General features: G+C 60.3%; 6 protein-coding genes across 6 annotated transcripts; 3 read left to right on the top strand and 3 right to left on the bottom strand.

Moving 5' to 3' along the window:
• Positions 1–473: 473 nt before the first annotated feature.
• Positions 474–3,131, bottom strand: HRG_06100 (SAPK-interacting protein 1 (Sin1), middle CRIM domain-containing protein; the record flags this gene model as incomplete). Its single annotated transcript, XM_044864571.1, has 5 exons — positions 474–596; positions 707–1,570; positions 1,622–2,372; positions 2,427–3,056; positions 3,109–3,131. 5 exons carry the CDS (start codon positions 3,129–3,131, stop codon positions 474–476), a joined length of 2,391 nt encoding a protein of 796 aa, XP_044721103.1.
• Positions 3,132–3,600: 469 nt separating this feature from the next.
• Positions 3,601–4,782, top strand: HRG_06099 (mitotic checkpoint regulator, MAD2B-interacting domain-containing protein; the record flags this gene model as incomplete). Its single annotated transcript, XM_044864570.1, has 2 exons — positions 3,601–4,032; positions 4,081–4,782. The coding sequence occupies 2 exons, from the start codon at positions 3,601–3,603 to the stop codon at positions 4,780–4,782; spliced, it is 1,134 nt and encodes a 377-aa protein (XP_044721102.1).
• Positions 4,783–5,042: 260 nt separating this feature from the next.
• On the bottom strand, positions 5,043–6,617 carry HRG_06098 (uncharacterized protein; the record flags this gene model as incomplete). Its single annotated transcript, XM_044864569.1, has 2 exons — positions 5,043–5,931; positions 5,992–6,617. 2 exons carry the CDS (start codon positions 6,615–6,617, stop codon positions 5,043–5,045), a joined length of 1,515 nt encoding a protein of 504 aa, XP_044721101.1.
• A 2,005-nt stretch (positions 6,618–8,622) lies between these two features.
• Positions 8,623–17,006, bottom strand: HRG_06097 (ubiquitin carboxyl-terminal hydrolase domain-containing protein; the record flags this gene model as incomplete). Its single annotated transcript, XM_044864568.1, has 16 exons — positions 8,623–8,684; positions 8,733–8,789; positions 8,850–10,051; positions 10,097–10,365; positions 10,411–10,674; positions 10,744–11,071; positions 11,129–11,180; positions 11,235–11,804; positions 11,859–12,067; positions 12,122–12,231; positions 12,290–12,804; positions 12,895–13,249; positions 13,305–15,560; positions 15,621–16,008; positions 16,068–16,236; positions 16,292–17,006. 16 exons carry the CDS (start codon positions 17,004–17,006, stop codon positions 8,623–8,625), a joined length of 7,521 nt encoding a protein of 2,506 aa, XP_044721100.1.
• A 2,074-nt stretch (positions 17,007–19,080) lies between these two features.
• HRG_06096 (RNase p and RNase mrp subunit) lies at positions 19,081–19,931 on the top strand (the record flags this gene model as incomplete). Its single annotated transcript, XM_044864567.1, has 3 exons — positions 19,081–19,157; positions 19,218–19,268; positions 19,340–19,931. 3 exons carry the CDS (start codon positions 19,081–19,083, stop codon positions 19,929–19,931), a joined length of 720 nt encoding a protein of 239 aa, XP_044721099.1.
• Positions 19,932–20,759: 828 nt separating this feature from the next.
• Positions 20,760–21,960, top strand: HRG_06095 (uncharacterized protein; the record flags this gene model as incomplete). The annotated part of the gene is made up of 2 exons (XM_044864566.1): positions 20,760–20,900; positions 20,953–21,960. The coding sequence occupies 2 exons, from the start codon at positions 20,760–20,762 to the stop codon at positions 21,958–21,960; spliced, it is 1,149 nt and encodes a 382-aa protein (XP_044721098.1).
• Positions 21,961–22,258: the final 298 nt, after the last annotated feature.

Genomic DNA, 22,258 nt, shown 5'->3' with positions numbered 1-22,258 from the left:
AACGGGTTGTGCTTGTCTTCTATTGGAACGAGCTTCTCCGGCCTGCCTAGTAGGGCCATCAATAGTTCGAGGATCAGGTGGTTGAGCCCAACAAAGGCTGTAGTAAATGTGTGTTGATGAATAGCATCCGCCCTGGCTAATACGCACAGCGTTCAGTGTCAACCCCAGCTTCAGCTGCTGACTGATGCCTTCCAGACCTAATCCAAGAACTAGTTGGTATCCATTTACACATACTGCCTATGTAGGGCAGATATGGGTTCCGAGTCTACCCGTCTACCTACATACTTGACAGACCGACCTCGACAATCGTAAGAGTAGACCCCCTACTGGAAGTAGATATTCCATACCGATACAGCCCGCACCCGATGTCAGCCACGTCCACGACACGAAACACCAGCCTGCCAGCATCTGCACCACAAAGCCCGCACAACTCGTCCTCTCGGGTGCTCACGGATGCCTCCACAGTCGATCCATCAGTACACATCGCGGTACGGCGAGAAGCCCTTGGTCAACTCGGCCACAATCTCGGCCGCCTCGTCGGCGCTCCGGGCCTCAAAGTCGTACCGCTTCGTCTCCGTCGCCTTGTAGATGACGAGCTATCCGACGCCGTCAGCATCAAGACTCGAGGCCACACCAGAGAGGGGGGAGAGAGAGAGAGAGAAAGAGAGAGAGAGAGAGAGAGAGAGAGAGAGAGAGAGAGACGCACCTTGACGTTGGCAGGGTGCTTCCGCGGCACCTTGCACCCAATCACGTTGCTAAAGTGCACCGTCGTCGACTTGCCCTCGTGCACCCCCTTGCCCCCTGACGCCGGCGAGATGTGAATGTACTCGCCGTCAATCACCAGCGACCGCTCGCTCATGCCCACCAGCCGCATCGGCTGCTTGCGCCACACCGTGTACCGCTTGAGGTTCGCGTTGCCCACCTCGTCCTGCTTGCCCGCCTCGCGCGCCAGCGGGTGCAGCCCGGCCCCGACGCCCCTTCGGCCCAGGCCCCGACGCGCTGCCGCCGCCGCCGCCGCCGTTGCCGCCCCTTGCTGCCCCCCCTCGCCCAGCGCCATCATCTTGGGTGACGCGCTGCTCGGCGACCCCGTCATGCTCATCGGCCCGTCCGTCGCGAACCGCCGCCGGTACAGCTCCAGGTCCGACACGTTGCCGATCGACGACACCGGCCGGTCAATCATCACCACCGCCCCGGACCCCGGCAGCTTCAGCACGTGGTTGCCCTTGTCCAGCTGCCTCTTACGGCACACCAGGTCCAGCACCTCGGCCAGGTACGTGTCCGTCAGCACGTCCAGCGTCACCATCTGGCCCGGCGCCGTGTCCGCCGACATGAGGTGGATCCGCAGCAGCTTCTGCTGGCCGCGCGTCGTGTTGGGCACCGCCACCGGAGCCTGCGGCGTGTCGGCAAGTGATATGTTGGGCCGGTACGTCGTCGTGACAATGGGGTTCAGTCGCGGCCGGGCCTCGCTCATCGTCGTCACCGCCGGCGGGATTGACGGCTTGGGCACGGCGCCATCGTCTCGGCCCTCGCCAGGCTGCGGCTCCTCCTCTTCCTCGCCGCCCTCGTCCTCCTGCGGCGTCAGCGACTTGTTCTCCTCAAACTCCTCCTCCGTTGCCGGCACCAGGGCAAAGTCGTCGTAGACGGTCGAGTTGGACCGCAGCCTCCCGCCGCCCCTGGCACCGGCGTTGTTGACAGTGGTAAAGGCAGCCAGTTGCTTGGTCCTCTCAAAGGCGGGGAAGTCGTCGTCGACCTCGCCGCCCTCCTCCACCATCCGCAGCGTCCACCAGTTGATGTTGCGCTTCTGCGGCGCGATCGGCGGCTCGCGCTTCTCCTCGTTGAACCGGTACAGGCTGAGGCCAATCAGGTCGGCCACGGTGACGACGCGCTCGGCGCCCTGGCCGTCGTGCACCCGCGGCCGGATGAGCACCTCAAACGGCTTGTTGGGCGTCTTGGAAGAGGGCGCGTAGATGCGCACGTTGATGGCGCCCTGCGTGCCCTGCCCGCTGAAGTGGGCAAACTTCTGAAAGGGCACCGACGACTTGTGCCGTTTGGCCTTGAGCGCCGCCGACAGCAGGCTCTGGGGCTGAGCGATGCTGAGCGGGCGGATGGTGCTGAGCGGGCGTGGCGGCGGCAGGGCCTCGAGGACCATGGGCTTGGTGGGTGCATACGACTTGCGAATCGTAGACTGTCTGGTAAACTTTCTCGGGGGTGTGCCGACGACCGGCTGCGTGGGAGAAGCGTTGATTTGATTCTCGACGCCGTTGAGGATCGAGGCCGAGTCGATGCTCTCGACGTAATCCCCCGAAATGTCCGATCCCTCGTCCGAGTCGTCGTCGTCTTCCTCCTCCTCGGGAAGCAGTGTCGTCCCGGCCCTCCGGATGCCGGGCGCCGGCTCTTCGTTGATCTTTTCTTGCAGCTTGACGGACCTGGCCGCCGCGCGGGCCGCCTCTCGATGGCGGTGGGCTGCAGGGAGGTCGAGCTCGTTCTCCGACGACACCTCGCTGCTGGTGACGGTGTCGCGGCGCAGCCTCTCCCTGACCGTCTCGAGGGCCGACTGGGACCCGCGGCGCGGCTCGCGGGGCGACGTCTGCTGCTTCATCATCTGCGAGGCCTGGATGGGCGAGGAGCCGGCGCGCGGCCTGATGGGCATCTTGGAGAACTTGATCTGCTGGGCGGCGCGCTGCTCGCTGTCGTCCTCGCTGTCATCGCTGAGGTCGCTGCTGTCGTCCTCCTCCATCTGCTCCCGGCGGCGGCGCCTCTTAGTGGCCATGCCGGGGCCCATGGTGTCGGCGCCGCCGCCCGTGAGCATGCCGCCGTCGTCGTCGCCGTCCTCGAGCGTCAGGCCGACGTGTCGCGGCGCCTGGAAGTACTCGGAGGCGATGGCGGTGGGGATGGGCGGCGAGTGCGTGCGCTTGGTGTGCGACGTGTCGGGCCGCCAGCCCGCGGCCTTGAACGAGGCCGAGTTGAGGAAGCTCTCGTCGACGGTGATGAGTCGCTCGCCAACCCCGTCGGCGATCTCGTCGAGGTATCTCGTCCGGAGCTGGTACGAGACGAGCCTGCGCCGATATCAGCAACCCAGCCTTTGTCTTTGCAAGGTGGTGCACCTACTCGTCTAACTGGAGGACGGACATGATGGCGGCTGGAGAAAAGACGGGCTGGCAGAGCAGTCGCCACGAATGCCCGTCTACATGTTCATCAGCCGAGGGGCGCTAGACGTGGTTCGCGGTGCGGCAGTGTGTTGCGAGGACATGAAGGTGCTTGCTGCGATGTCGACGGTGATGAGGGTGTGAGGTTGCATCACGTCAGTCCGAGGGTGGCACAGTGACTGCAGCAGTGCATCCGGCCCCGCCCCAGGGGTCTCTAGGGGACACGCAGCATGAGATACAGCATGAAATACAGTGGAGTGCAGCGAGCAATGCGCTAGCACGACCACTAGTGGCCGAAATGCCGGGCGGTGGAGACGCATTTTGTCACGGGCCGACTTTTGTTGACAGGCAGCTGCAGCAACTTTCCCGATACATCGGCTCATTCCCGACCCAACCTCAAACCACCACCAGCACGGCTTCTCCTTCTGCTCCGCCCGAAAGACAAGTCGCTACCATGGTTCTCGTCGACTACTCCGAGTCCGATGCCTCAGCCTCCGAGTCGGAAGCGCCCCCAAAGCCGGCCCCCGCTCCAAAGGCGGCAGCAGCAGCGCCCAAGAAGCAGGCCTTCCAGAAAGTTGTCGACCGCTCCAACAGAGGCAAAATCACCGTCAGCCTCCCGCAGCAGGTACTGCCGGCGACCGGCGACGCCAAGCCCGACGAGCCCCCGGCCAAGCGAGCCCGCACCTCCGGCGCGACCGTCTTTTCCGGCTTCAACTCGATGCTGCCGGCGCCCAAGAACGCGGCTAAGGCGGGTGGTGGTGGCCAGGCGAGGCGGCCGGGCGTCGCCCTCAAGACGAGCGCGGAGCCGGGATTCAGGCGTGGCGGGAATGAGAATGAGGGCTACTACGGTGGGCGAGGCGGGGGTGATGGGGCGGCTGCCGAGGCTGTGAGCGAGGCGCCGCTGAGCCGAGCGGCCGAGACGTCGGTGTCGCAGGAGCAGAAGCCAGCAGACGAGGTCAAGCTGGTCGGCAAGCCCTTGATGTTTCGGCCGCTTTCTGTCGCAAGGACCGCCAAGAAGAAAAAGGGCGCCAGGGTCGGCGGGGCCCAATCCACGACACCCTCGTCGAGTGCGGCGACTCAAGAAACGGCCAAGACGCAAGCGGCCTCGGCTTCGGCGCCCCCTCCCGCCAAAAAGGTTTCTCTCTTCTCCCTGCACAGTGAGGAGCCGCAAGAGCCAGCAACGACACGGCCAGCGCCAGGCGGGGCCTACGAGCCTCTCTTTGAGGCCGGCCCTCCCCCAGAGCCTACCCCCCAAGACTATGCCCACTATGCGGCTCAAACGCAGCACGGTGCGCCGCTGGCAACGACTGGCCCCGGCCCCGACAGCCTGGACAGCATCGCGGACGACCTGCAGCTCTCGGCGGCCGCCCGGCGCCAGCTCTTTGGCCGCGACGGCGGCCCCCGGGCTGCCAAGCATGTCATCAACTTCAACACGGACCAGGAGTACCAGCACAACGAGACGGTTCGCGCGGCGGGCGAACAGCAAATCCACCAGCCCGTGCGCGCGCTGCAGGGCGGCAAACACAGCCTGCGGCAGCTCGTCCAGAACGTGCACAACCAGCGCGAGGCGCTCGAGGACAGCTTCGCCAAGGGCAAGAGCAACCGCAAGGAGGCGTCCAGCCGATATGGCTGGTGATGACCCGAGGAAGACTTCGAAGCGGCTGTGCTTGAACAGCAGACACGGCTATCGAATCCAACAAGTCTCTTATTAAATCTTGTTGGCTGGCCATTTGGTGGGCCCTTTTCCTACAGTGTTATACAGGGATATGATGCGATGATGCCGCAAGAGCATGATCAAGCCTCAGACGGCGTCAACAGACGAGCGAATACACTCCAGGGCCCGCCCAGAGTCTTCCATTCTGAGACCATTTTCAGCCCTGTCCACTCATCGTCGCCTCAACAGGTTTCCACTGTGACGGTACGTCCGCTTCGGAGCACGCTATCCACCATCAAGAACCCCCACTCGCCGCGGGTAACGGGTGATATGTCGCCATAGGTCTTGGGGGTCAATGGCCCGGGCCCTTTAGCGAACGGATCCGGGCTGAGGACCACGGGCTTTGTGCTCAGGACGTGGTCGATGGACGGCTCGGCCCAGGGGTCGAAGCCTATGGTCAGGAAATTCTCGGGCAGCGCTGTGCGGTCGCCATCGTCGTCGTCGTCGTCGTCGTCATCTTGCCATGGCCACCGCGGACTGTCAGTCGGGGGCGGCGTTGGGCCAAAGTCTATTTGCAGCTTGAGGGTGGGGACTCTCGGGGAAGGGGACAGAGAGGTTTCGGGGGTGGTGATGGCGATGCCAATGTCGTCGGGGTGCGGAAAGGCAAACTCGGCCTCGAGCAGATCATCTTGGCACGGAGAAGGCGACGTCTCGGGCTCGGGCGCGGGCTCGGGGTGGGGGGGAGTGGCCGGATCTGGCATGCCGGCGATGGCGCCGACCTGCTCCGGGCCGCCATAGGCGCGGCGATACATGCGGTCGAGATGGTCGACGGTGTCATCGGAGAGAGAGAGCCAGTCGTAAGAGCGGAGGAGGGCCGACTTGCTGACCCTGGTGCCGTTGTTGGCGAGGACGAAGCGGTGGAGCTCGTCGGTGGCGTCCTCCAGGCGGACGGGCGAGCGGGTCATGGAGTAGCTCGACAAGGCGCACTTGAGGCTGAAGAAGCGGTCGAGGGAGACAAGGGACAGGCCTTGTGAGGCGAAGAGGACCTCGTTCTGGACGAGGGAGCTGCTGAAGAGTTGGACGGGCAGTCCGCAGGCGGCAGGGCTGACGGGTTGCGAGAACCAGGGGCCACTGCGACGGGCTGCTGTTAGCACCGCAGCGGGTCAGGTCGTTGGGGGGAGCGTATCTTACCCGGTGCCAAACCTTTGCTCGGCCCTGGCGAGGATGCCGCACAGGGTCCTGTGGGCGCGCGTAGAGAGAGCCGGGTCGTGGACGAGGCAGACGCCAAAGGGGGGCTCGGGCGCGGCAGGGCTCGGGAGATCGGCGGAAAAGATGGACGAAGGCGACGAGGGCGCGGCGGAGGACGGGGTGCGGCGGATGGAGTCGAGGTTGAAGGGCAAGGAGGCGACGGAGGCCTGGCTGCCCTGACGGGTCCTGGTCGGGCGGATCGGGTCGGAGGCGCGGCGAGAGGCGGTGCGGACGAGCTGCTTGAGGGCGGTGACGGGGGCGAACCTGGGCTGCTGGGGGGAGGAGGAGGAGATGGAGAAGGCGGAGGAGGAGGAGGAGGAGGAGGCCAGGACAGAGGATGCTGCTGTTGGTGCGGGCTCTTGGCGGGGCGAGGCGGAGGCAAAGGGCGGCAGGATGGAGGGCAGCTGGTAGTCTCTGCGGACGAGGACGAGGTCGAGGGCCAGCGACTTGCGGGCGAGGCGGGCGGCGACGTACTCGAGGGCGGCGAGGAGGTGAGGCGGGACGAGGTGGACGTCGAGGACCGAGGGCCCAGCCTCGAGGGGGAGGGAGATGGTGTCTTTGAAGCCCATGGAGGCGACGGTTGGTGGATGCCGACGATGCCGACGATGCCGACGATGAGGAGGAGGCGAGAAGATGTGTGTGCAATCAGTGACGGGCAGCGGTTGGATCTCGTGTGCTCGAGAGCCAGCAGCGACGAGGGTCGGTCAGATGATGATGATGATGATGATGATGATGATGATGATGATGGATCATTAGAGAGATGGGACACCCGTCACAGAAGGGACAGCAGCCCAAAGGACAGCCGGGAGAACAGACGGATGGGAGCAGACACGAGGGAAAGCCGCTCGCACCCCTTGGCCCAACTCGAGGTACGGATATTATATTCAGCCCATTTATCGCCCTCGCTGCGGATATAGGCAGGTGTCTTCAACGCCCGCTAGCGTCCTGCTAGTCTCAAACACGGGCGGGACGCGGCAACCACGAAACGCCCCCGCTGCGCCCGTGCTTCTGAAACCCCGCGCCGTCTTTTTTCCTTCCTTTGCTCCTGTGACGACGAGGGCCTCCTCCCATGGTCCCTGCGCCGACGGGCTGCCACGACTGCGACGTGGTTTAGATTAAGGGTTCGGGGGCAAAAACACCACGCCTCTGGTTCCGTCTTCTTCCCCTGCTTCTTCTTCTTCTTTCCTTCTCCGTCGCCCCCGGAAAAGGAAAACCGGAGACCCAAGCACGCACGCACGCACTCTCTCTCTACCCCTACGTAGTACGGGCTGTACAGTTACGGGCTGGGCATATCCACAGGGACGGACAGCGGGACGGCGTGTGCTACCTACACCCGGGCCCCGGCGTCGAGGGAGAGAAGACGTATCAGGCCGTCGGCCGCCCCCCCCCCCTCCCCCTACTTTAACTCTATGCTTTACTACCTACTTTACGCGTGCAGTGCACCCGGCCGCTACTGGCTTGTACATACCGCTGACGCCCGACGGCTGCCGCCCTTGGCCAGAGACAGAGACCAGGTCTGGCTGGCCTTGCGGGTGGAGACGCCATCGCATCATCACCCTGCTTTCACGGATACGAAGCGCTCTCGAGGCCCCAGCACAGCGCAGCAGGCACACAGCCCCGGCCGGGAGCTCTCGAAACAAAACAGAACACATCCAAACGAACCCCCCCCCCCTTCCCCTCTTTTCCCGCGCTACCTTTTTGTTTTTATTTTAAATCAATCAGCTTACTTGCGTGGCGGCATGATGCGTAATGCATGCGGGTGACGCTGTACGACGCACGCGGCATCATGCTATTTTTACTCGCCATGCTCTATATATATATATATATATATACATATACATATATATATACACGGTTACAAACACACACACACACTCGTGAATACTATGCTGTACTTACTATACGTGCACACTCGCGAATATGTACATACGTGCTTCGCAAGTTACATAACTGTACTGTACTTGTTACCGCCAGCCTCCAGTCAGCCAGCCAGTCAGCACCGAGAGACCACCGTCTACCGAGTAATTACACCACACCCATTCTACTGTACCCTGCCCTTCGCGCACGCTTCTCAAACAAGGCCCACGTGGCCGCACCTCTGCGCGCGCGCTTAAGCCAGGGGCTCGCCTCCAATCGCCGTCAGACGCCCGTCAACTCTACAGTCAACTCTACAGTCAACTCTACAGTCAACTCTACACCACACCCACCAGCTCGCCACCGTCGACATAGAGCGCGTCCCAACTCGGCGGTCCTTATTAAGCTCCCTGCCATCACGAACCCTTCTCGCCGCTTCCCACCTCCTGTGACGCTCCCGACAACTCCACGGGCGCACAGCACATCAAGACCAAGCCGTCGACGACAGCACCGACGGAGGCGCACAAGAGCCAAGGTCCAAGGCATGGCTTATGACGAAAAACAAAAGAGTGGGCGATAAACTGGAACTCCCCTGGACGCCTTGCTCAAACACTGCCCTCCACACTCCACCTCGGGCCATTTTTTCTCGCGCCGAATGCACGCAGCAGTGACATCATCATAAGCTTCGTTTCAGACCACGTCTGCTTCATTCATCGTCGTCTACACCGGAATGCCCACGTTAGCCTCCATCGGGTCCGACGACACGCACGACTCGTCCCAATCTGTAGCCAGTGTTAACCCCGTCCAGCCTCGACACTTTCCGCACTTACCCGACGCCTCGTCCTCCACCTCGTCCACCATCAGTCGTCGCAGCGGTTCCATAACCTCTGCCAAAGAGTCAGCAAATGACCGTGCCTCGCCCGCCCGCGCCCTAGACGCAAACTTACCGCCCTGCAGCGCCGCAAACTCCACGTCTTCATCCCCGTCCGCGTCCAGGACGCCTTCGTAGCACGGCGCGCACCGGCCCACGACCCGTAGTATGCTCCACGCAGCATCGCGCTCAATCTTGATTCGCCGCCTCGTGTGCACCTCACGCAGGTACACCAGGCACTTGATCCCCAAGTCCCGCACCACCCGGTCGAACCGCTCCCTGTTCTCCGTTCCGTTCTCATTCTCCCCAGCCTCCTTCAGCGACGAGTGCTGCAGCACTTCGTCTTCGAGCAGCTGCTCTGCCTCGCGCCTCGTGTTGGCGTCCGGGTACACCAGTAGGTATGGTGCCCAGCCTGTGACAGTGTCGATGCTGCTCTCGCGTCTGGATCGCGCCAGCTCCTCATCCGGTCTGTCGGACCGCAGTGCCACCCTGATAAAGTTCAAAAACGCGGCCCCTTCCGTGTTTTGCAGGTTCCGGGCCTGGGCGCAAACGTGGCGGATGAGAGCGTGCGCGTTGTCTGCCGACTGGGTGCACTCGAGGTATCGCCCAGCCACCCTGAGAAAAGGGTCCATCGGCTGTGTCGAGAGCTCGCCCTGGATGTTGTTGCAGAGGGTGTTCACTATTCTGAGGTCCATCGGTCCTCCCGTCAAAATCAGCCGGCCTACAATGTCATTGGTCACGCTCCAGGCCTGATCGATGGACACCAGCTTCTCCACAAAGAAGCTGGCCATCTGGCGGTCCGGGTGGTTGTGAACTTCGTGCACTTCCTGCGACGTCCAGGGGAAAGGGAGCTTTGAACGCGAGGCGCTCCCCCCCGGCTGGTCGATAATGACCTCTGGGCCCAAGACCGGGTCAAGCTGTGCGAGCAGGTAGTCGATGAGCGACATGATGGCAGAGTACGACGGCGGCCGCGTGTTGATCCGCCGCAGGACATTGTTCAGCATGCGAGCGTAGTTTGGCGGCAGGTCCATGGTCGTGTCGGCATCCACGATGCGCAGCAACTTGATCAGGTAGTCCTCGGACAGGACCAGCCCGGCCTCTCGATGTCCGAGCTTGGCAAACGCCAGTATCGTGCCAAAGTATTCGTCCCATGACCGGAGGTGGATTTGGAAAAACTGCCAGAGGTGGTTGAAGAGCATCGCGACGCCCTCCAGGACCGAGTGCTCCGATCCACCCTCGCCATCGTGCTCGAGGTCTCGCTCCATGCCCTCTCCGTCGCTGCTCGATTCCGCGTCGGCCGGCGCCTGGCTGCCATGCTCGTACACATCAGGAAGCCTTTCGGCAATCTTCTCCGCCGCGCGTACGAGCACCTCGCCCGCGAATGCTCGGACGTGCTGTTCAGGGTTTCGTTGCACAAGGGCTCGGTACGACGTGTGGCGTGCGTCGAAATAGTCGTAGAGTGCCAAGGCGCATCGGGGGCAGCTGACAACCGCGGCCCTGATCGTGCTTGAAAACGCCGCGAAGAATGGCGTGTCTTTTGTCCGTGAGACGATCTGGTCCAGGTGGGACAAGGCCATCTCCATTGCCAAGTTCTGCAGATCGTGATTCGAGGACGGCCCATCGTCAGTCTCTCCAGCCTCCTTGGCCGCCGTGGGGCTGTTCGCCTCTCCCCTGTCCACGGATCTGGCCCGGGTGAAGCAGTTCTGCACAAATATTGCATGTCCTGGGTCGAAGACGCAATGCCGTCGCAGTATGACCGTGTTCTCGTTGGCGATGTGCTCCTTGAGCAGCGCGGGCATGTCAACGCGTAGGGGAGCCGACAGTTGCTGCGCCACCATGGATTCTTGCTCAGTCTTGAGCGACGAGACGCGTTGATAGAAAAGCATGTAGGCGCTGTAGCTCTTATCGTAGATGACGCCATTTGTTTCGTACACCGAGCGGGTGTCGGGACCACCAAACGTTGAGCTTGCCATGAGGGACGGATCCCAGGGAGTGACGACGTCGTCATTGAACTCGATCCAGCTCTCCTTGGCCGCCGAGGGTCGCTCCTTGATGTAGGAGTAGTAGTGGCCCGACTCAGCGGTTCCCGAATGGACGAGGATGCCGACAAGCTCGAAAACGTCCTCTGCTGCCTCGGAGCTCGTATCGCTGAGGTGCTCGATCGTGTACGGCCGTAAGTCGATTGTCGGAGGAAAGGAGAAGTGGTCATTGATCTTACTTCGCTGCAAAGTGCGCAGGTTAAAGTCGAAGCGTTTCAGATGAAACATGACATTGTCCGGCACATCCTTCAAACACGCCCTGCATCCCGTTAGCAAGTGTCGAGGGCTTCTATTCCAGACGCCGAGGTCGACATACCTTTTGACCGCATCGACGTGACGATCACACGTGGAGCACTTGTACTTGTTGTCTGAATCAAAAGTCAATAACGGACGGGTACGCGCATCGAAGCAGGCCAACATACCGCCTTCCATAATCTCCCCGTCGACATATGCCTGTAGGCTCTCTTCCAACGTCCCTTTGCCCTTGATGTCGCATTGGATGGCGGAAAATGGCTCGAGTCGTTCCGAGATGTGCTCGCACTCTTTGGATTTCACTTGCTGCACGAGTTGTCCGCCGTAAAACGAACGGAGCCTTCGTTTGTCTTCGGGACGGGATATCTGCCCTTCCCATCGATCGAACAGCAAGCTGTAGAACTCGTCAACGTCCATCTGGCTGTGGATGTCGATGACTGTGTCCTCGTAGGTCTTGATGGATCCGACGAGGCTTGAGGGGTCCACATATCGGCGGTAACTCTCTTGCATGAAGCCAAAGACCTTTTGGGTGTGGAAGAGCAGCTGCTGGGAGCTTGTTGGACCCCGACACGACGCCCCCAGCATGAAGCGACGGAACTCCGTGTTCATGTACAGCTGCGTGAGAAGGGAATTCAGGTAGCAAGTGTTGGAAAGATTCCGCAGGCCGACGTAGCCGCAGGGGGAGCGCATGGCCTTTGAGCGATCAAACTGATAGGGAAGATCATAGAGGTAGGGTTCGTCTTGCGAAATCTCGTAAGCAGACGGAGGCATGTGCCAAAGTGAATTGAGCGTACCAGTATCCTCAGAATAGAAAGGCACCAGCTCGTTGAGTAGGTGCAAGGTCTGGCCAAACTGACGGCCGTCGTGTCCAACAAGACGGAAAATGACCTCGTACAGCTTCGCTCGAGTCTCCGTGTTCAGCACGACGTGACGGACCGAATCGGCGCCTGGACTGAGCTTTTGCGGAAAGAGGTGTCGCCAAAACAAATCTCGCGCCGTGTCCCTATTTATGTTAGCGACGTTCTATAATGAGGGGCTCGGAGCCGGTTCGACTCACTCTGGAAGTGCTCTCGAGGCCGGGAGTGAGGCGTCGATCTGGAGACAGAGGTGCAAGACCGAAGCCAGGCCGTTGGCAACGGGGTCGTAGGGCTCAATCTGGCTCACATCCTGTGTCAGGCGCTTGTCAGTGCAAATGAACCCGAGCCTGAGTGTGAGACCACTTTACCTCTGTTGAATCATGTTCAAGCAAGAGCTCGTTCGTCTGCCTTGTTAGCTGGTCAAACTGAGACTGTCCGGGAAGCGTATTCGACATGAGCAAGAGCAGCTTCTTGAGAAGCCGAAAGAGCTCGTCACACTGCGCTGTACGCTCCACGGCCTCTGGGAGGAGGTTTGAGACGATGGGCCAGAGGTATTTTGCCAAAAGAGAGGGTTCCCTGACCTCTGACGTCGCAAACTTGGCGGGCTGCGTTTGCGGGACTTGTGCTTCGGCCTCTGCGGAAACCTCAAGCAGTTCCACAACAGCAACCCTCACTTCCCTCCTTGGCTCGAAAAGCACCAGCTTCTGGATGAGGCCACGAAAATCGTTGCTTTCCGTGATCTTTATCCAAAACCGCGCATCCAACTTGCCAACAAGCAGAATCGCACTGCACGTGCTCGCTATGAGCGGGATAGCTCCGTTGTCCGGATAGTCCAAAGCGTCGGAGAGAACTTCAATCAGACGCTCAGGTGTGGGAGAATCGACTTTTTCGGACACAGGCCATAGTCCGGGGCCGCAGACTCCTAGAATGCTGTTAGCCAAGCCTCGCGAGATTGATGGTCTGTGAAACGTACCTTGGACGAGTTGGACAAACTTTTGCATCAGAGAGCTTACGACGCGGATCTGCAGCCGTGTCACGCTTCCTTCAAGCACCTCTGGATCCGACAGCGCCTGAACCACAAGATGCAGCGATCTTCTTAGAGCCGCTTCCTGAGATGACTGCAGGTCTCTTCTCTGCGGGGTTGAACCCGGGTTACCACTGGAAGTAGCTCGGCAGGCACCCTCAATGTACTCTGACAACGCGTGAATGGCATACAGAGACTTGAACGGCTGTCCTGGAAGAAAAAGATCCTTGTACGAGGTTGAGTTAGTGTCGAAGCGTGACAAGATGTAGCCATCCGCAGGGAGCCTGATGACGAAGTCGTAAATCTGAAACCCAGTCAGCGAATCGAGTCAAGTACAGGTGTTTGCGCCGGTCACTCACCTCCTCGGCTGTTTGCTCGTCCATGCTCAGGTAGTCCCAGAGCTCCGGAAAATGGGCCAAAATCTCGATTTCTAGCGGCAACGAGCCCGGCTTTATCCGGACCGGCGAGGCCGAGTAGTTATCTTCTCGCTTCACCAACATGAAGCCATCCTGGATGTCCAGTTCTTGTAGAGATTTGCTGATGTCTTGTTCTACCAAAAGCAGTTGGTGGCCTCGATAATACACGCGGTAATTGTCGAAGCCCGTCTCCTGCCTAAGGCTTGCGAGCAGAGACGACACCGTATTCAGCTTGCCAATGCTCAACGGCATAATGTCTGTTTGCTCGTCGCCGTCAAACGACTGATATCTGAGGCGGGCCGAGTCACCCTCAATCTGCTGGGGCGTCTCGGACATGAAGGATCGGAGGTCGGCCACAGCAAATTTTGGCTTGGACTGATACTTTTCCAAGAAAAACCTCAGGAGCTGCAGAGACCGGGTGAAAATGAGCTCCTGCTGCTTGGTCTCCTCGGGCGTGGCGACGATGATCATTGGCTCGTCGTCGCCACTGGTGGTTCCATCGCTCGACCGCCGAAGTTTGCTCGCGGTGTCTTTCATCTGACGCAAGCAACGGTTGACCAGGGCAAGATGTACTTGCCGTGTCCGGTGGAGGGGATACGACATGATGGCTTTGCTTTCCAGATAGACGTCGACGGCCAGGATAGAGATGGCCTGTGCGACGAGACCAGAGTCTTGAGCTTCAAGTATGATTCTCCACAGGTGTTCAATGCCATACCGCGCAACTATTGCCTCATCGTCGAGGACAAAGTCGCGCGGGTTCTCTTCCAAGAGCAAACGGACTCGCTCCTTGACGAACTCGAGCATCCCTTCACAGAAATAGCCGGCCGGCAGCCTCGGCAAATGCTCCGAAAAGCACGTCCGAAGGAACGCATTCTGCAGAGTCGCCTTCCTGGCCACGCTCAGAATAACGTACCAGCCGGCCTTTCGATCCTCTGCACAGGTTGACTGTGGCCCGACAAGAATATTCCAAAGCTTTGTGCCGAGGTCGTTGTCAATCGCCGCCGGCTGGAGCTGGATGAGGTTTGCCACAAAGTCTCTTCTTGGCTGATTCGAGGTACCAGAGAGAACCGGAAACACGCCGGCCGATCGTCCGGCATTCCCTGCGTGCTCCAGCTCCTCCACAATGAGCTTGGCCAGGTCATGTTGCTCCGTGAGGACCTGCATCTGACCCTCGGTCGCATGTCGTATCGCCATGGAAAGGCACCACAGACTGCCCAGCGTGGTGGCTGACTTGGCGGATATGTCATTGATGCAGCTCAGGTACAGCTCACGCCGACCCTCAGCGTCTGGTCCGTGGCCCAGCAATTCCCTGGATTTTTGCATCGCGACCTGTTGCATGTCGGGGTCTGCGACCTGAGAGCCCGAAGCACAAACAGACGACTCCCTGAGGAGGCGCAGGCAGAGCCCGTAGGGATGGAAAGTCAGCGTCGACTGGTTTGTCTGAGCTCTCGCCATCATTTCACTCAAGACATTGTCCAATAAAAGGCGTATCGAAGGTGAGAATCCCTCCACAGGCAAAGGCTGAAACTTGTTGCAGAGATGCAGCAAGCCAGCGTAGTCGAATAAGTTGGTAATGTTGGTCATCATACGCGTCAAGGCGTCTACCACACGCGGGTCTTGGCTCGAGGTGATGCCGTGCCACACACGGTCGGTGTGCTCTGAGCGGTATGTGCGCGTCACCACCAAGAAGCCGACAATGTTGGCGCTTTCGACGATGATCTCTGGATGGCAACTTGCGCCCAGAATGTAGTCAATCAGGCCGGTGTTGAGCAAGTAGCCAGCCAAGTGATCGAGGAACTCGGCGCTGTACTCTTCGCCTCCATCGCAAAGTCGCTTCCAGACGGCCACGAGATGGGTGCACATGGTGGTGACGGCCATGACACGAAGCTGCATCTGGCTTGAGCGGATGAGCTTCTCCAGAATGTCCACCTTCCACTGCCAGGCAACCGCCTCGTGGGCGTGCTTGGACGCGAGAGCTGGGTACTTTTCCCGGTGCGCATCAAGAACGTCTATCGCTTCCTTGTGATCGCCCTGCAAGCACACCTTCAAGACTTCCGTCAGAGCCTGGATCGAGGAGGCGGCGTGATCGCCGTTAAGGCTGGTGACGTGTTTGTCTATTGCTGCCATGAGAGAGACCGAAATGATGGCCCACGCCGCATGGCCCTGCTCCAGGCGTTTCCTCGCTTGCGCCGCATCGTCCTGGCCGAGGCGGAAATGGCGCAACGAGTCTCGTACACAGTCTGCCAGCACTTGGCTTACTGGAGCGAAGCTGTCGGCTAGCCGAGGGAACTGCGGTACGAGACCGACGAGAGCGGAGGCGAACTGAGACAAGTAGTCGATGCCCCCTCCGGGACTCGTCTGGAACTTGTTGGTGAGATATAACTCTACGTCTTGCTGGGCCCAGACGGCCGCGTGTGACCCATCGTTGGCAAGGTGAGGAGGGAAGCCATGCGATGCGATCAGGCCGTGTAGCTGCTGGAGGTAGAGTGGGGAAAGCAGATCCGGACCGCGGCGGCCCAGCGGGATAGCCTGAGTCTCTCGAACGGCAAGGCAGTCCAGGGCGACGAAGCGGGCCGTCAACGCCGCAAAGCCCGTGTACAGATTCAAGATGGGGCTGCGTAGAATGGCCACTTTGATGAGGTCTGGTCTAGGGTCATGTCAGCAAGACGAGGCTCGTTGATGGACGACGGGGATTCAAGAACTCACTTCCGAGATGTCAGGGCAAGAATGATTTCGGGAAAAGAGAACCAGAAGCCCTTGTGCGTGCGGCGGGACGTCAATACTGTACTCGTGTCGGCACGTTTGGTAAATTTGAGATACTCGTCAAGCCACTCGACGACCTGGCCGAGGATAGTCGGGTCGATGGGCGTGTCTGCTGTCAGTGTCAGCAGTTGAAATGATGCAGGGACACGCAGGCTTGTGCAACTCACTCGTCGAAAGATACTGAGTCAAACGCTGCAGTGTGTCGCACAGGCTCTCTTCGGGCTCTGTGTATGGAAAGTGAGTGGTTGGGTCGAGCTGGAGCCAGTCTCGGCCAGCGATATCAGGACTCGTGGGGGCACAATTCATGTCGTCATTATCCCGGTCGTCGCTGTCTGCCACGGCGATGAGCTCGATGGGAGGGCTCGTGGAGAGCGAAGAGGATCCGGGGCTTCTGGAGCCCGATTCGCGCGCATTTTCCATGGCCGTCTCTGGAGCCTCTGTGGTCTCCCCGAGCGCATTCAGGTCGGGGATCATAGGGTGAGCATCGGATGGCGGCACCGAGGGAACGAGTGCAGCAGTCGACGACTCCGAGCCGGTGCGTCTGCGAAGATTGATGGTGACCTTACTGGATGGAGGCTCGGTCGGAGAGCCGGCGCGGGGGTTATGTTGGTTTGGAGTTCGGGGCGGGTCGGGGCTGTCGTCGACGCTCATGGCGCTGATAGAGGCGGGCCGAACAAGGTGGGCGGCAGCGAGAGTGGGTGCTTCAAGCGCCAGGTTGGCGGTGTCGAGGGAAGCGGCGGGAGATGCAGACACCGAGGTGCGGCGCCGCTTGCGAGAGAGGTCGGTGTCATCAAAGGGGTTCGGGCGAGCGAACGGAGGCTCAGGGTCGGCGGCTTCTTGCTGAGGATCGGCAGCTGTGGTCGGCGTCGAGGCCGAATCCATCTGACTTGTGCGGCAGGCGCTCGGAGCACGAGGCGCGGAGGACCAGCAAAGACGTCACAGCGTCGTGAGGGCCGTCTGGACGGCAGCTGCGCCAAATGAACATGTGTGTCGGATTAGCAATGCTGCCGCAGAGGCAAAGACCGGCCGAGAGCGGGGCGGAGGAGGGCGAACAAGGGAGGGGGGGGCCGCGCGGGCCAAGGAGATGGAAGAGAAGACAGGGGCTTGAATCCGAGGAAGAAAAAGCTGATAATGGTTGAGGTCGAGGACGGTGGATTCTGGAGGGCAGAGATTGGCTGGGGTCGACGCGGTGCTTGTGTGGGACCGTGACGGGAAGGGCGAGGGGTAGCTGTGCTGTCGAATAGCGGGCTTGGTGGGGGAGGGGACTTGCGGACGTGCACCAAGAGCCACTGCCAGCAGCTGCGAGTCCGGTACCCGGTAGGTACCCCGTGGGCGCCAGCGTTAGCAGCCGGACTCCCGCTAAAAGTCGACGACGGCAGCCAGGCCAGGGCCCTACGCCCACCCACAGCGTCCCTCCACCGCCTGTGCCAAGTATAAGAGATGACAACGTACCTTTTGTGCAGATTGTATGGTAATTCTTCGTTGCGTCAGGATCAAAATGGGGAATTTCCTCTTCCTTGGCCGTTGGGACGTGCGTGGGTGCTGAAGAAATGAGGGGGGGGCGTGTCTGGAGTGAGCGTAGCCAAGGCAGCGTACCTACACAAACACGCGCGCAAAGTTGGACGGGAGACGGAGAGCGGGAGATGGGAGAGGAGATGGGAAGACAGAGGGTAAAAGATGTGCGTGCGGATGTGGCTTGGTCGTGCGGTGCGGTGCGGTGAGAGGGTCGACAAGACTTTGACGCCGCTGCTGTTGATTCTGAGTGAATAGATGTGCACAGAACCACTTCGGTCGGCTGGGGGGAGGGGGGGGTGGCTCCGGAGAGCACTACTATACCGCTAGTACCTACGTTGCCCGTCCAGGTACCTTGATCACGCCAACAGCTCGATTGGCACCTGTCGTGAGTGGCGGATCAGGCAGCAGGAACCTACTCTGCCAGGCGTGGTACCTTGTCGAGATAAATGAGATGCTCGCTTACTGATATTGGCAGGATTGGGCACCACCGAGTTGCTGAACCTCGTCTGTCGGCTCTGGCTCACCGACCAAAGACGCACTTGGATTTTGTATGCCTCCCCAAATGGCACCGCAATTGTGCGTGTGGGTGTGCGCGTGTGTGTACTGTAGGTACTTTACGGCAGCCAGGGATGGGCCAAGCCATAATAAACTCTGAACTTTCCTCGGCCACTGCCCACTATGATGCCAGTGATGATGCTCCCTGCGGCAGCAAAGAGAGGAGGCAACGACTCTCTCTCTGCCCCCCCCCCCCCTCAGAGCGGCTAGTCCTGTCCCCCGATTGCTTGTCTGTACTCCGTAGTTGCTTCTGGCCGGCAGCTCGGCGCCTCCAATGATGATGCGGCAGCCATCCGCGGCTCACCGGATCGTCGCCCGGCACATCCCAAAGTGTCCGCCCGGCACGGAGCAACCCAGGGCAAACGGCCGTGCTCCTCGTGGGGCGCAGCGTCTAGATAGTCCGGTCCCCATGCCAGCTTCTGTCTTGTTTCTAGAAGGAAGCTACCGTCGTCTCCGTCACGCATGAAACCCCGGTCCCGATGCGCCCTCGTGGCCGCGTCCCGTATTTACACCCTGAACCATCAGCCAAGATTCGGGCCACGCTTGGCCGCAGCTCACGCGGCCAACCTTGTTTCCGTAAATGTACAGTGCGGTATAGTTGCTGTATGTATGTACATGTGCAATTGTTATGCCAAAAGATCCCCACCAGAAGAAGCACTGATGGTGTTTGGCGTTTAATCATGTTGAGTGATCACGTGCCAGCGAGGGCGCTGGAGTGCGTGCTCGTACTGTGCGTAATTACGTTGTACTTTGTATTCGTGGCTTCGCAAGATTGCGCCTCGCAAGGACCTCACTCTCTTCTCCGTGAGAGCACTGAAACCACCGCTTCCGTCTTCTAAGCTGAAAGCCAAGAAGAGAAGAAGAGAAAAAACAACCAGCACCCATCATGTCGAGCACAGCCCAACCACCAGGCCGAAGAAAACTCGTCCATCACCTGGACACGCCCTTCTCTACGATATCGTGGTAGGCATACCATTTCACGCCAAACTCCACCTTCCAAGGTCTCGCTGATGGAAACCGAAGGCCCGAGATCTCACCCGACGACCAGGACACCATCTTGGAGTTGCTGTGCAAGTACGCCCCGTCATTTCGCACCTCCCCGAGTCCCCTGTCAGGCAGCATCCATGCTGACATGCGCCGCACAGCCTCTTGAGCCCTCTGGGCCAGCATCGCAGAGCTCACATCAAGCGGTCAAAGGGGAAGCGGGCCGCCAGGAGAGGGGCCAGGCCCGGGCCCGGGCCCGAAGACCGCTCACTCCCCAGCGCCCCAGCGCCCCCTAAGCCGGAACTCAGTGCCAAGGTGGACGTGGGCTTCAACTCGATAACGAGAGGGCTGGAGGAGCTGTCCCAAAGCACTGGCTCCAGGGACAGTCCCTGCCAGTCGTACTCAATGGTCTTTGTGGCTCGAGGAAATCAGTCGTCGGCATTCAACTGCCATTTCCCCAAGATGATTGGTGCCGCATCCAAAGACTCCCCTCAGGCCGACAAGACCCGTCTCGTGGGATTCTCGAAGCCCTGTTCCGACAGGTTAAGCTCCGTCTTGGGCGTCGCCCGGGTCTCTTCGGTCGCTGTGGCGCGGGACGCTCCCGGCGCAGGAGCGCTATGGGAGTTTGTCCAGAAGACGGTGGCGCCAGTCAGTATGTCGTGGCTCCAAGACATGGGATGCACCGAGTACCGAGAGGCCAAGATCAACTCCGTAGAAACGCTGGTGGGCGCCAAGAAGGCCAAGACGGCGTGAAGGATACACGGACCGGCAGCTGGGCACACCACGTCATTCGGTGCTGCTTTGGATTCGTCGACGCAAGACGGCGTGGCCTTGGATGGGGTGGACCGTACAACAAGACGGGATACAGGAATTTTATCTGTATTCTACAGAATTCTACAGAAGAGTCTTTGCTGGATGGACGGGCCGAGCCGTTGAGGGTGCAAGCCCAGCTGTCTTGAGTTGCCCGAGATGCCGGCCAGCTGTCAGGACAGCCAGTCTCATGCCACATTACGGGGTGGCCTGGGCTCAACAGCCGTGTCAACTGCTTTCTACGTTTTTCCTCAGTCTCTGGAAACACTCTACTTTGGGATTGAAGCGTTGCGCCCGCTCTCGCCCGCTGCCGCCTCAGACAGCCAGCCTGCCCGGGCCACTATCGAGTGCCGCGTGCCTGCCTCTATTCGTTCTCGAAGCCTGATAAGGCAACCAACTCTTCTCAGGCTCAAGGCTGTTCTTCCCCGGGAAACACGCTTTTCGCCCGCCCGCAAGGCCTGGACAACGCGCTCAATAGTTCCCGTCGACCCGGCAACTCTCCTGCACCCGCCTTCTTTCCCTCGTGGCCTTTTCTCGTCATCGTGTTTTCTTTTCGGCGCGCCTTCGGCCGTCCCCCTGCACCAACCCAGCGCTCTGTTGGCAAACAAACGCGCCCCCTCCGAGAACACGGGGAGGTCGACCTCTGCATCTCAGCCACGCGCCAAAACCCTTTTGCCAGAGCAACTCACTCTCTCGCCCGCCCTCATCAGTCCTTGGCGCTCTCTGCCTGGAGCCTACGAGACACAGACTCTGGCGCGCAAGACAATCGCAATGAACGCCTCGGGATACAACGACAAGGCGAAGCTAGCTGCTGCCTTGGAGCTGGCTCGCAGCTTCAAGTCGGGCAAGCAGACGGGCACCAAGGGCTCCAGGGGCTCCAAGGGCAGCCAAGCCCCTCGAGGCACGCCTGTGGTCCCCGACTCTCTGCTCATCATTGTCTGACGAGTCTCCAGGCAAATCGCAGGCCCTTCCTAGCAAGTTTGTCTCCAACACCAGGCCTCCCCTGCCGAGCCAGAGGAACTACAATGGGATTGGAAAATTCGGGATGCCGGCCCAAAATTTCAGCCAGGCGCCCCTCATCGGTAGCGCTGATCTGGACTTCTTGTCCAGACGTGATCAGGCCCCGGCCGCCAAGGGCAGCGCGCCGCAGGTTCCTGGCCAGCTGTCCGCTGCTCCAGTTACCGTGGTCTCCCAAGCGGCCCCGGACCGCGGCAATGTGTCTGTTGCCCATGACGCTGCAAAATCTGCGACGGTCGACGGAAGCGGCACGATTAGCGTCAGGAAGGAAGCAACCGACGTGGAATTCACGACGGAGGATGGCGTGTTCTCACTACGGAAGCCTGGAGGCGTCGCCCCGGGATCGGTGCTGGACGACTTCTTGACTTTGGTTGGCGGGGACAACAACTCCACGGAGAAGCCAGCAGAGGCTGACGAAAGCCTCATTGATTTTGGAGAAGGGGACCTTATCGCCCTTGAGCCAGGCGAGCAGGAATCTTCCATGGGCACTGATTGGCTGGGCTCGGAAGTCAATGATCAGTCGTCTACTCTCATGGACGCACTGTCTGCGAGGCCGCCTGTGGCCGAGGCCAAGACTTTAGAAGACAAGCCCGCGACGGGCTCCAAGCACAGCCGCGAGGCGCAGGAAAAGGGGAGCTTCTCCCCCCAGGCGCCCGAGTTTGTTCCGGCGGAAGCGGTTGCTCCTGGACACAATGTCCAGACTTCGGGCGACGTTCCACAGGGTTCGTGGCTCAGCCCCGTGCCCGTGGCGGCTGTGCCGTCAATGGCTTACATGATCATTGTCCCGATGCCAGGCGTTGCTCCCTTCGCCGGCCAGCAGACATTCCAGGCACAAGCTCAGATGGTCCCGTTTGCAGCGCTTCCGTGCGAGAACACCCAGGCTCAAGAGATGCCCGAGGTCAAGAGGGTGAGGAAGCCCAAGGGGGGTCTCAGTACTTCCAAGTGGGCTTCGTAGATTCAGGAGTCGACAAGGGCGGGTGGCGTCAGGACAACTTGCTACGGATCTCTGGTGCATTTGGGGAGAAGCAGTGGGGATGACAGGAGAGGATTTCGAGAGGCCCAGCTGTGTTTATATGGCATGGGATTTGATTTCGGGTTGGCAGCGACGGTGGAGGATCATGCAGTCAAGGTTGATATTGGAGTTGAGCCCGTCATAGCAAACAGCACTGACTGGACACTGGCGTTGCCCTTTGGCGGCGTCTGCCACGTCGTGCCGTTTAACTACAAGACCCTCGGCCCGCAAAGTAAAGAAG

The sequence above is a fragment of the Hirsutella rhossiliensis genome (genome assembly GCF_020360975.1).
Source record: "Hirsutella rhossiliensis strain HR02 chromosome Unknown scaffold00005, whole genome shotgun sequence".
Classification (NCBI taxonomy): Eukaryota; Fungi; Ascomycota; class Sordariomycetes; order Hypocreales; family Ophiocordycipitaceae; genus Hirsutella; species Hirsutella rhossiliensis.
The sequence above is the reverse complement of the archived record's forward strand: the minus strand, read 5'-3'. Positions and strand labels throughout refer to the sequence as shown.